The sequence below is a fragment of the Sciurus vulgaris genome (assembly GCF_902686455.1).
Source record: "Sciurus vulgaris genome assembly, chromosome: 7".
NCBI classification, from domain to species: Eukaryota; Metazoa; Chordata; class Mammalia; order Rodentia; family Sciuridae; genus Sciurus; species Sciurus vulgaris.
The window spans coordinates 18,652,223-18,665,330 of NC_136467.1; the positions used below are offsets into that span (position 1 = coordinate 18,652,223).

The 13,108-nt window shown below is 39.4% G+C and overlaps 1 protein-coding gene across 3 annotated transcripts in view; it reads right to left on the minus strand.

The window, feature by feature from the left end:
* SAMD5 (sterile alpha motif domain containing 5) overlaps nt 1–13,108 on the minus strand; it is a 425,299-nt gene that overhangs the window by 376,070 nt on the left and 36,121 nt on the right. Inside the window, exon 2 of one of the 3 annotated variants that reach the window (XM_079146901.1) lies at nt 39–2,018. The exons of the other annotated variants lie outside the window; for them this stretch is intronic. Coding sequence (XP_079003027.1) covers nt 1,956–2,018 — 63 coding nt within the window. The 3' untranslated portion in view covers nt 39–1,955. The remainder of the gene's footprint in view (nt 1–38; nt 2,019–13,108) is intronic. 3 annotated transcript variants of the gene reach the window in all.

A 13,108-nucleotide genomic window follows, 5' to 3' on the forward strand; every position in this document is an offset into this window, starting at 1 on the left:
AGTGCTCTACCACTGAGCCACAGTCCCAGCCCCTATGCCTCATATTTCTTAATGCAAAGAAATTAACAGGTTTTCCTCAACACTTCTCTGCCTGTATTTAAAGTTTTCTTCCTCTAACTTTAACTAAGAAGTCTTTAAAACGTCTTAAACTCAGAGAAATGATTTAACTTTGGCAAAATTATTGAAGGTAGAAATTACTCAAATCGAAAATCAAACTTGATATGACTGAGAGCCTTTTCTTCTTTTTTTGGTTGTAGTAGACTCATCATAATGCCCATTGTGCAAATAATAGATGTTTCAGAAACAAGTCCAGTCCAGCCACAGTTCAAAAGCTACATGCAAATGTTCATCTGTGAAATAAATCTACCACAGATGTTGCACCTGGAAATGAGGTCTGAAACAGGAAGACATTTATTATCACAATAAATTATATCAACAATCAATACCGACTTCCCACCTCTTAATTAAATGTACCTTGGAAATTTTAAAGACTACTTCGCTTCAAAAACTGATGAAAGGCTCATTGGTATATAATCCTTACAAAACCACTGCTAGGTATAGTTTAAAGGGTAACTTACACGCACTTCTAGAACTTCCTTATAAATGTATTTAAGAGTGAGACAGACTTTACTTAGGGACTAAATTAATCTCTAAAAGTAGCTGAACTATTTCAGAGCTTAGATTTTTTAAAAATAGTATTGTGTTAGGATTGCCCTTGGAGACCTAATCCCTTCTTAATTGTCTATTCTTGGGGATTCGTATGCTCCAGGAGATGAACATAAAACTCTTTTCCTTAGAGAGTTTCCTATTCTTGTCCTACATTATGTAAACTTACATCTCTCATATACTTCCAAACAGTGCAAGAAAATTCCAGAACACAGTGCTGCTTAGAGGCTCCTGACGGTTGCCAGCCCCAGGAGCTTGTATGACTTCTGTATCTTTCTCCTCAGCCTCCTTTCCACGAAGGTCCCATCAACAAGCTTGCATTTTCTAAGCAGAAAATAAAACTACCAATACCCAAAGGGAAGAACAATAAGAATCACAAAAACTCCAGTTTCACCTTAATTTCCTTCCTGTTCCTCACCCTCTTCTCCTCCTTGGCTATAGGTGGACAGGCCATTCATGCCCACTGCATTTCTGTTGTCCCCAGGGTCCCAGGAAGAAGCCCATTTAGGGAGGTGGGCCAAGACACTACAACTCAGGAGCCCTGAAGTAGAACAACTGGTACTTGCTCAATAAATACCAGAGCATGACACCCTTTTTGGTCTAAATATCAAACTTCAACCAGAACAGATTTTAAAAGAGAAGTCAGAAGAAATTGTCTTTTCTTGGTGATGTTCCTTAATTCACTGGCTTTATGACTGTACCTATACTATATATGAATTAACTATATAAAGCACCTTAAAATAAGAATAAGAATTCCTTCACCAATCTATTCTATACAGAATTGTATGAAATATCACAACTTAATGAAAACAGGGTCCTATAAGAAGTGAAGATATCAGTATAAAGACTATTATTTCAGATAAAACCTAAGTTGGAAGTGATATAATTATTGGTTATGATCAGAAATCTACTTTTTGTATTACACTTAAAATTAGTTATTACCACCCAAACGCCTTAACCAACATCATCTATTTTATGAAGAATTGACAGAATGAAGGGGACAATCACGATAGAAGCATAAGACTGTGTCTCACGCTGGTGTGTCCTTTTAGAAAATGAACTCAGCATTTCTTTATGGGTGATATTTCACTACCTTAGTTCTGGCTCTTACAAATCAGTTACCCAGTTTACTAAGTTGATTATTCCAGAATTTTTCCAAGCAAAAAGTTAAGCTGATGAGTATTTCCAGGATCACCATCCATTTCCCTTTGTGAAAGAAGGTTCTAAATATGCCCTTTTCCAGTCTTCAGGCACCTCATCAGTCCTCCACGAGTTCTCAAAAATGATATCTAGCGGTTCTGTGACGACTTCGGCCAATTCATTAAGTACTCTAGGATGCCAGCCATTGGGACCTGCGGATTTGAACACATCTGGGTTATTGAAGTTCTCCTTCACCCGTCCTTCCCCTAGTCCATCATGGGTTCCTGCTCCTGTTTTTAAGACATACTTGTTCCACTCAGGTTACCAGGCAGACTTTTGAGAAACAGCTTTGAGAGTCTCTGTTTTTTAATGTATCAAGTTTTTCTGTCAAGATAATCAATGAAGAATGAATTTTGTTCTTTTCAAACCTGTGTTTCATTTTACAAAGTCTACTTCTTTTTCTTTTATTAAAAAAAAATGTACAATTAAAGTGTACTGTGTAATTGTTTGCATTCCGAAGTCACATACTCAGTACTACACGTTAGCATTCTTAATAACAGAGGCAACAGTCAACACCCTCCCCGAGTGTAAAGGCTACCCATCTCATGTTCAAGTGCCAAAGGGTACTTATCTATTCAAGTTGTATCTGCAAGTGCTAATTCAAAATGCATCTTCCAAAACAAGGAAGACTCACAATCATCTTTAATCATTATCATTTATATGCTTACACAATAATTTTTTTTCACACAAGCGTTTAAAAAGCATAGTTGTAACACAAACTGGAAAGAAGTTAATAAGGTTTTCTTACAAAGCAGGAACCTCGTAGAATTAATTTGCTGTGTGGTCATCGGCATCAAGGTTCTTGGGTTTATATTACACTAATTATCTGCAAGCTCTGATAGGTGTTGACAGTTTTAACCCCTTCCCTGTCACAAAGATCCCCTGAAACTGAAAGACAGCAGCAGATTATTTACTGCCCATCTGTCACAGCCACACCACGTGCTGAGAATCCCTTGACAGATTCAAGATGGACAAAGAACAGGAAGAACAGGAAAATACAAAGAGAGAAGGAAGATTTCTGAGTCTTTCCCAGGATGTTTGGGCTGCTTCAATGCAATATTCTTTTTTTAATTGGAAAAGGCTACATCAATTTTTTTCTTTTTTCTTTTTTTTTTTCTCCTACTCTCTCTCTCTCCAATACCACAACCAGTTTTATCTCTTGAGGCTTAGCAAATGCCACAAATAAGTAAAAAAAAAAACAAAAATCATATTGTGGGTTGGGGCTATAGCTCAGTGGAAGAGCACTTTCCTAGCATGTGTGAGGCATTGGGTTCAATTCTCAGCACCACATAAAAATAAAGATATTGGGTCCATCTACAACTAAAAATATTTTTTTTAAATAATATTGCAAACATTATGAAGATTTTTTCTGGTACTGGGGATTGAATCCAGGGCTGAGTTACCACTGAGCTACATCCTCAGATCCTTTTATTTATTTATTTATATTTTTGGAGCAGGATTTTGCTAAGTTACTTAGGGTCTTGCTAAGTTACCAAGGCTGGCCTCAAACTTGTAATCTTCCTGCCTCAGCTTCTCAAATTGCTGAGATTACAAGCATGCACCACTGTGCCCAGCCATCATGAAGACTTTTAAAGAACAACCCAGCACATTTCTCTAAGGTACAATTTGTTTTAGCACATGCTGTTTTCACCCCTATTCCAATAGCCACCTGCTAATGGCAACATGTTAACTAATATGTCATTATTAATTAGTTTGGGTGACACCACCAGGCAATCACATCTAAATGATTACTATCCAGGCAGGATGTTTCTTTCTCCAGAGAATCAAGTTAGCTTGGGGTCTTTTGTTTGTTTATTTTGACTATAAATAAGAAAATATCTAATATTGAATATATTCAAATAGTTACCCTGAAAAACCAATATCCATGACAATTCCTATATGGATATCATGATCTGTGAAAAAGTTAATGTCAATCTATCTTGATAAGCCAAGTTGCTGGGGTGTTCTGGAGGGGGAACAGGGGAGTGAGGAGAGGTCCTACTGAGTAGGGAAGTCACTTTAATACAAAGAAGTATATTATAAAGAGGAAGAAAATATTTTTTAATGCTCTATTAAGTGAAGACATTAATGATGAAAATAATACTTATAGAGTAACAGAGTATTAGATAACTAGCTATTTGAATTGGGGGAAAATACAAAAGAAAACAAGCAAAAAAACAGAAGAATGAGCCTTAGGTCATGGAGTTACAGGAAGACTTGGGCTAGGACAGGCAAGAGCCACAGGACACTGGCCCCATGCATGAAAGCAGAAGATGGCCTCACCTGCTGTACACTCCAGGACACACAAGGAGTGTTCAAAGGGCCTTTGGACAGGTTTTCATCTAGCACACATCCACACCTCCACATTCAACTCACCTGGAGATGCTGACCATGGAGTCATTTCACAAATCTAATGACAAGCCAACAGTCTCCACAACCTTTGGGTCCACAAAAACAAATTGCATTCATTCAACAAGCCCAGTCTTGCAATTAACTACTTTTCATTGTTTGGAGGAGGTGGTGGGAAGCAGACAAACAGGATTTCTGCAGTTGGGTCATGGAGAGTTTCAAGATGTGAGAGCAGCCGCAGACAATAGTAATTAGCTGCACACGTTGCTTCATGATCACAGGAAACATTAGTAATTCTCCTGTCACGAACACTCGCCATTCTCTGGTGGCTGATACATACTGTGACATTCCAGAGCCTGGTCCTGATGGCTCTCATTCCTCTGGTGGAATAGAAATGAGCAGATTTTTTTTTTTAAATTCTGACCATCTTGAAGGCAATGCTTACACCGGCAAACATGCACTCCACAGATTTCATTTTTCTCCTAACTGATCTGGGACACTCCTACCATGAAAAGCAGGGCTGTCTTCACCAAGGAAAACGATGTCTGTTCGCATGTGTTTGTCCTCTTCCTTGGTTACATATGAGGCTGGCTTAACATTCGTGAAAGCAATACCTCCAATCTCTCAAAGTTTATGCAAGTCAATCTTGGGAGGAATAAACTCCATGTTTTATTTTTGGTTCATAGTACTTCTGAACTTTTCCTATTTTTCTTCTTTCTTTTCTTTTCTTTATTTAAGAGATGGGTCTCATTATGCTGCCCAGGCTGGCCTTGAACCCCTGGGCCCAAGAGCTCCTCCCGCCTTGGTCGGGCTGCCCAGTAGCTAGAACAACAGGTGCTGCACTATTTGTGCCTGCCCGTTTTCCTTTTTAAAAATTTTTTTCAGTACTAGAGATTGAATCCAGAGGTGCTTTACTATTGAGCTACATCTCCAGCCCTTGTTTGTTTTTATTTTGAGACAAATCTTGCTAAGTTGCCCAGGCTGACCTCCAAATTGGTGATCCTCCTGCCTCTGTCCCCCAAGTCACTGGGTTTACTGGCATGTGTCACCACACCCCACTGTTTTCCTATTTTTAAAGACAAGCCTTGTTGGGGAGAAAAAAAATTAAAACTGCCCAGTTTGTCTGCAGTGTGTCAAATTATCATCTCCCTGTTTCTAGGAAAGCATTGCTAAAAGGCTGGCTGGTCTCCTCGCTACTTGACTATTAGGACCATCCAAACATAATCCGCAGGCAGAACTGTGGCTTTTTCAGTTTTTTCTCCCCCCAGACTTTTATGGAGCTGGGAGGAGCCTCTGATTTCACAGAGATTTGGCAGTTGTCCCATGCCAAAGCGATCGATGTTAGTATTCTAATCTGAGAAACACGGAGGGACAGAAAAAGTTATTCATTACTTAAACTAGTACCTTGCAGTTAAAAATTAAGATTTATAAGATGATTTTTTTTCTCAGCTGATTACTCTGATTTTAACTGACTTCAAATCTGATACTCTCTGAGCTTCTGATTTTCCCTAATTAAAGGCAATCAGTCGCATGCAGGCTAAACCACTGAGAAGTATTTCTCTATTGTGATATTACTATATAGCACATACATAGGTCAACTGCAGATGGAAAGTCAGTAGACACGAATTCTCCACATTTAGTTACTCAAATTAAAAAAAAATACAACTGGTGAGTAAATTAATTCATAGCCTATGCAATTTCCATACAGTTTTCCCATAGAACACAGTTAATTAAGGATGATACAAACACTGCCTTCTCTTCTAGGTGACAAAGGGACCCAAAGACAAACTTGTGAGTGGTATTGGTGACCAAACACTGGTTTTGGTTTTGGTTTTGTTTTTTACCTCATGACATATTCAAAGTTAAGATTTCCAATACTCAGTCATGTCACACTGGCTTTATTTATGGGGCCAAGAAAGGTGGAATATGCTTGGAATATAGTCTATTCTAACTAAAAACCTCTCCAAGGGAAAAACCCATATTCTATACTTCTTTGTACCACAGGAGTCTTACAGGATAGAGTTCCTTGGATTCTATAGGCCAGAAAAACGTTTGGGCTATTCTGAGATGAGCTACATAGATTTCTTCTTGTTTTTGTTTTGTTTGGTGTGTGTATGTGAGAGAGAGAGAGAGAGAGAGAGAGAGAAAGAGACTCTAGAAATAAATACTCAAATGTTGTTGCATTACAAACTGCTGTTTTCATGCATGGCGAGTCTTTGATAGGTCGGTAGGTACTGATTTAGCGTCTGGTTCCTGGAACAAATTAAATGGATTATAAGGAACTGGCCTCTCACGGCCTCCTCTGAACCCACACAGTCCTAATCTTCACTCAGGACTTATCTGCAGCATTTCAACCAAGAATACTAGAGAGGCTGGCTGGAAATTTTCCTACCCATTTATTATTCAGAAAACTCTCAGCAACTTATTCAGAGGTTAAAAAACAAAAACATCTTTGTTTATGCTATCCTCAGGGCATTAACCGACTTTATAATTTTTCCAACTGAATAGCTATGTAAATTTCCAACTCTTTTAAAAGCACTTTGCTGCTCTCATCACTGAATATTCTGAATAAGCTAACTTCCCACCCAGTGAACAACCCACAGGACGCAGGTCTGCAGTAGCAGCAAGCGCTCCAGGAGACTGTCCCTCCTGTCCAGGACCTCTTCACAGCTGGAGGCGGAGTCACAGCTTATCTCCTCCAGCAGAGGGAATAATCAGGAACTTATTGGCTGGGAATTCTGTACTGTACTTTCAATAATTCTGTAATAATTGACAGCTGGTCACAAGAAGCCAGGGCTAAGTCATCACTTTTTCAAGAAGTTTAACAGTCTAGCTAAGGAGGTGAAATGCCAGTGGAAGAGGAGAGGGATTTTAAAAACAGAGAGGGCGGCTGGGTACACACGCAGACAGAGTGGAAGGACTCCACAGACCAGACTAAGTGCAAAAATGAAGGGGCAGTCAGGGGCCGTGATCATTACGGAGGTCAAGAGTACTCATTACGAAGAGTCTGAGAGGGGAGAGAAGTAATTCCTCATCAAAAATAGATGGAAAGAAGACTAGATGGGCAAAGATGCCCACACACTTGGAGGTGAAGGACAGAGGGAGGGGGCGCTGATGAGCAGTGAACTTCTCATTCACAGTGGATGCAGCCAATGCTGTCTGCAGAAGGGATGCAGGGAGGGGGCAAGAGCAGAGCTCCGAGGAGGCAGGGAGTGGGTGTCTAAAATCACCTCCAAAAGACCTGACTGCTACAGAAAGGCAGGTTCAGTGGGCGTTAGAGTCTCTCTCTGCATTATGCTTCAGGATCTCCAGTACCATCCAAAATGCAACCAAGTCACAGGCCTCTAAGTGCCCAAAACTCGGGAAATGTAAGTGCTAGAGAGAGTTGAAAACAAGTGTGTTGAACAGGAGCCCTCCTCTGGGACAGCTCTTAGAACGTGTTCAATGGCTCTGTAGATGAGCTCTTCCGGTGATGTCTGTCTCCACCCATACTGCACAAGGAGGCTCTTCTCCTCCCCCTCCTCTCTCTCTCTCATCCACCTACCCACAGTAAAATCATCCATTATCAAGTACTAATGGTCTTTGAAATCAACACTAGCATGAGTCTGCTGTTATTCTGATTATCTCCAATAAAACTGCCACTAACTGTAGGTTGATGACACATACTTTGATTATTATTATCTCCTGCCCTAGCAACAATTGAAAATGACTATTAAAAATTATGAGTTGAACTCCCTCTGTAGCAGGCACTTTGCTAAGAATGTGTGTTTGCACATAATATCCTCTAGGCATCCCAGGATAACTTGATGGTGATCTGGGACCAAACTTTATAAATGAAGCTGAAAACTTAAAGTGCAGATAACCTGCTAAGGTCAAGTTGCCAACCAGGAACAGACTGGTTCTGTCCAACAACAAACCCAACCTTGTCAAATTATTTCTGTACACTGCAAACATTTCTAATCAGGAATGTGAATAAGTTGAACAATGTCCCTACAAATTCACTTCCATCTAGAACCTCAGAATGTGACCTTAGTTGGAAACAGGACTCTCTGAAGCAGATGTAATTAGTTTAAAAACTCTCTGGATGAAATCATCCTGGATTTAAGGTAGCCCCAAAATCCAGTCACTGGTGTCCTCTTGAGGGGTTTGGTATTTTTTGGTTTGGTTTGGTTTGATTTTTTCATGCTGGGGATTGAACCTAGAGCTTTGGGCATGCTAAACAAGAGCCCTATTATTGAGCCACATCCCCAGCCCACCGGTATCCTCCTGAGGAGAGTCCACAGAACCACAAGGAAAAAGACCACATGAAGACAGAAGCAGAGACTGGAGAGATGTGACTCTAAGTCAAGGACTGCCCAGAACTACCAGAAGCCAGACAAGGCAAAGGCCTCTTCCATACACCCAGAGCCTCTGAAGGAAGAACAGGCCCTGCTGACATCTTGGTTCTAGACTTCTAGCCCCCAGGACTGTGAGAGAAGCAACTGTTTGGGATAAGCCACCTGGTTTATGGTACTTTGTTACAGCAGCCCTAGGAAACCAACACAGAGCCTATTCACCAAAATACATAATTTCTCAAATGCTCTTAGGAATATTTTAATTGTTTCACTGTTTTGAAAGGATGTGCATATGTAACTTTAGACAAAAGGTATTTAATTTTTATTCAGAATATAAAATGTGCAAAATATTTATTTAGATGTTATGTTTAATCTCGTTCACAATGGATACGGAAATAATTCACTTATTCCTGTTAAATTAGTGATATAAACTTAATTATGCAATTAAAAATGACTTATAAAAATAAATTGAAATATGTAGTATAGACACATATATAATATCTATGTGGAACTATGTATATTAACATGCAGACTGAGATGCAACCAGCTACTATAGCACCAAAAAAAGCAAATAGTTATAATACAGAACTCTTGTTTTTCTTTTTTGAAAAATGTCTACTGGTTTATTTATTTACTTGAATACTGTGACTTCTTTTAAATTGCAATATAAGGAAGAAGTTTCCAGTGGCTATTTCCAAACGTTTTCCGACAATAATATACTATAGTTGTGGCCAAAATTTATTTCTGATAAATTAAAAGTAAATATAATCTTCAGTATTTTTGTCTTTATATCAGTTATAAAGAATGAGAGTTTAATGTGTGATACATTTGAGCTCTATAAGTTTTTCATTTTAAGGAGGAAATATATAATTATCATTCATATATTTAATAATACACAATGAAACAGTCATGATTCCCAACTTGGAAAACCTTTTTGAATTCTCTGACAGCTCAGAAACCTGCCCAGTGTGAAAACAATACAATATTCTACATTTGCAAATCATAAACATTTTAGTTTGGGGAGATATCTGCATTTTAAAAAATTAAGGATCCCAAAGTGATTTTGTTTATATGACTTATAACTATCAGTATTTATTGTAGTTTGAATTACAACTGATAAATATTTAAAATATTTAATACCTTAAAAAGTAACACTAGTAAATGCATTGTGTGTTAACACAAGCAACATTTTCACAAAAAAATACTATATTTCTCACCAAAATTAAGATAAAGAGTGGCATTGTTTTACATTTTAGTCTGTCTCTTTATAGTTTGTCTGGCCTCATAAACTACAGATACTCTTATCTCCTACATTCAATGGGTGAAAACATGCATTTCATTTGAAGTACATGAAGAAAATCCAGCCTCAAACAAACTTGTCATTGGAATAGGGAAGAGCAGTTGAAAAGCTTTTTTAGATAATTATAGATATGCTTTCTGATACCATTCCAAAATGCCAAGAGGCAGTTTCTAAAAGATCCATTGCAATGTGAAATCTGAAACTGTTATCAATGAACTTTTTGTGCTCCATCTACTCCATAAAATCACTGGTCCATCTTCTACTTTTAATGTACTTTGCATTACATGACTTTTATAACATCAAGCATTGCTCATGTGGAAAATATTAGGTTCCTATGTTACGCAGATCTTCCAAAGGTTGACACAAATAATTATGCTATATTAAAAAAAAAAAAAAACACGTAATATTACCACCCATCTTGTTAAAAAAAAAAATTCAAGTACTAGAAAACTATCAATCTCACTGTGATGGCAGTTTTCTAAATTTCCAATTTTTGCTCAACCACCTTATTATTAACAAATATTGTCAATTGTTTTTCTTGAAATGTTAGGTTTACTTATTTGTAAGAAATCTGGCAAATATCCAAGTCCAGATGACCACAGATTGCCCTGCTGATGTCCTCTCAAGTACGAATGGTGTTGCATGACAAAGCAACACGCTCAGCGGGCATCTTGCACAGTGGCCTAAGTGGCTGGCCAGGTAACACGGGTCATACACATTTCCCTCTGCAGAAGTGCTTCATGCGTAGTTTCCCTTCTGTCATACAGAACTTTTTTAAAATGTGCACAAAGGTTGAGATTTAACAAATTTATTAATTTCTATTGCTTCATCCATGGTTCCTTTGGGGGTTTTTGACAAACATGAGGGTGAAGAATAGCAAACACACTAATAGAGAGAGGTGAAAATGTGCCAGCCTCTGTGGCCACCTTTGCTTTTCTTCTACCAGTGTAAACATCTACGCGGTGAAAAAACAAGTGACATCATGGTACTGTGGTGAAATTATACCTCACAGAACCCTGAAAAGGTCATGGAACCCACAGGGGTCTTTGGACCCTGCTTGAAGAACCACTGCTTGATTTCATCTCTGGACCTGAGCAACAGGAAAGATGTCACATAATCAGCGTCAAGTCTTAGACCAATCCATCAGTCTGGAATATCATTCTGCCCTTTCACACAATAGCTCCTTCCTAGCAATCATTCCACATTTGCCTTCCTGACTTCCCATCTGGCTAGGTCCCCGGGAACTGGACCTGTCCTGCTAGGAAGGTGAGGTGACCTTTTACTCTTGTCTGGTAAGAGGATTCGTAAAGATGGTTGGTGGGTTCAGGAAAGCCTGCTTGTCTGAGAGATTTGCTTGCCAGTCTTGAGCTTTCAAAGTGACTCAGGCAATTCTGAGAACTGCCAGTCTGCCACATCAAAATAACCAGCTGCCTGTCTCCTGGCATCCAGTCTCAGCCCCTACACACTGAAGCATGGCCTCCACTGGGCCTTGACCTCACCTGCCAAATTGGAATGGGCAGGGAAGCAAGACAACTGTCAAAATCCTCTTTAGCAATTCTGTGCAAAGGCATATTTGCATGTTGGGTGGCTTTCAGAGTGAGGGCCTATCAGGGGGCTTGTGCTGTTTTCTATTGCTCTACCTTGAATCTGACTTTGGCAGAGGTAAAAAGGGACGCTCAGACGTCTAACAAAAACAGCAAGCTCTTATGGACCATCTCCTAAGGGTTTTAAAGGAACAGCCACAGAGAGCCATCTGAAAAACCCTCAAGAGGCTGACCTTGAGGAAGTATACATGGTTACCCAAAGCAGAAAAAGATGTGACCAGGATTAGGTTGCATTACACACTGGATACCTTAACTACACATACTTGGTCCTAGGAAGTAAGAGTTCCCAGGAGAAGAACTGGGAACAGGATGGGGGACAAAGGGCCCCTCAGTCCGTCCCAGGTAACCTAATGTGTTGTATTCAGAGTGGGCACAGGGTGGGAGTTGGGGAGTTTTGAGGAGGGAGTAGAGAATGAAGGATACCTAGGTCTTATTGCCTCAAACAGAACCAATCAGCCCCTAGGTACACCCAGCAGTCATCTCATCTGTTGCAGCCAGGGCAAATGTGAAATTGCTGGGTGAAGCAGCACAGGGCTAGGGATCTGCTCTGACTCTAGATTCAAACCCCAGCCCTGCCACTTCCTGGATGGGTGGCCTTGGACCGGCGGACCCAGCCACTCTCTACTTCAATCTCCCCTATTAAACAAGAGAGGGCTGTTATGACAATTAAATGAGCTAAAAGCATAAGGCTGCTTAGAACAGTATCTGGCACCATGTGAGCCTGTCTGGGTGTTTTTTCCAGTGCACGCCTTATACAAAGATGTGGACTGTACACATCTCAGCTCAATCACTGAGTGAAATAAACCCACCCCTAAGGAGGCATAGATACTTAGGTACATCTTCAGAACAAAAACATAATGGATGTTCAGTGGCATTACTAAGTTAGTCATCCACAAATGTTATTAAAATAAATCATGAATAATGCGTGTGCTTTAAGCACCGTTTAGCCATTAACTTTAAAATTTTTTCATTTAGCTTTGTGAAGCATGCCCTATAGAACTACTGTAGTAGTAGTTCTCAGCTTGTTGAAGCATCAAGACCTCTAATTGTTTTAAAAAGTCTCTGTCCATACTGTACATGCCTGTGTGTATGCACATAAGCAGAAACACTCACACAGCATAATCTTACTATTATATTTTTCTTGCTTTGAGAGAAATTATTGCTTTAAAAGAGACCAAGAAATTTAGGAGCAACATTGCAGAGACTTATATAAAGAATATTATTTATGGAGCGATCACTGACAACAGTTGGTACCCAAATAGGTTCTGGGACTCTTGGATTAATTCCTCAAGCATCTGTGTTCCTTGCATTGAGAGTATTTTCCCAGGGGAATGGAAACATCAGAAGCTAAAATTGGATTTTTTAAAAAGTTCAGGCACATTAAAATTTAAAAAATGGTTAACTGAGCAAGAGTCAAATCCAAGAATCCAAACTTCAAAATCAGCATAAGTGGTCCTACATGCTTGCCCTAGTCAGCGTGCAATAGGCAAGATTTGATAGCAACGTTTCAAGAAGCTAAAGGCCAACATTTTTTATGCCTTAACTCAGAATAGCTGGATTTCCTCTCCACACAATCTTCCACAGTTAGGCCTTAAAATATTTCATTGTTCGCTCCTTCAGGAATCTGACCCACTGCAGTAAAGATGTTAAACAGA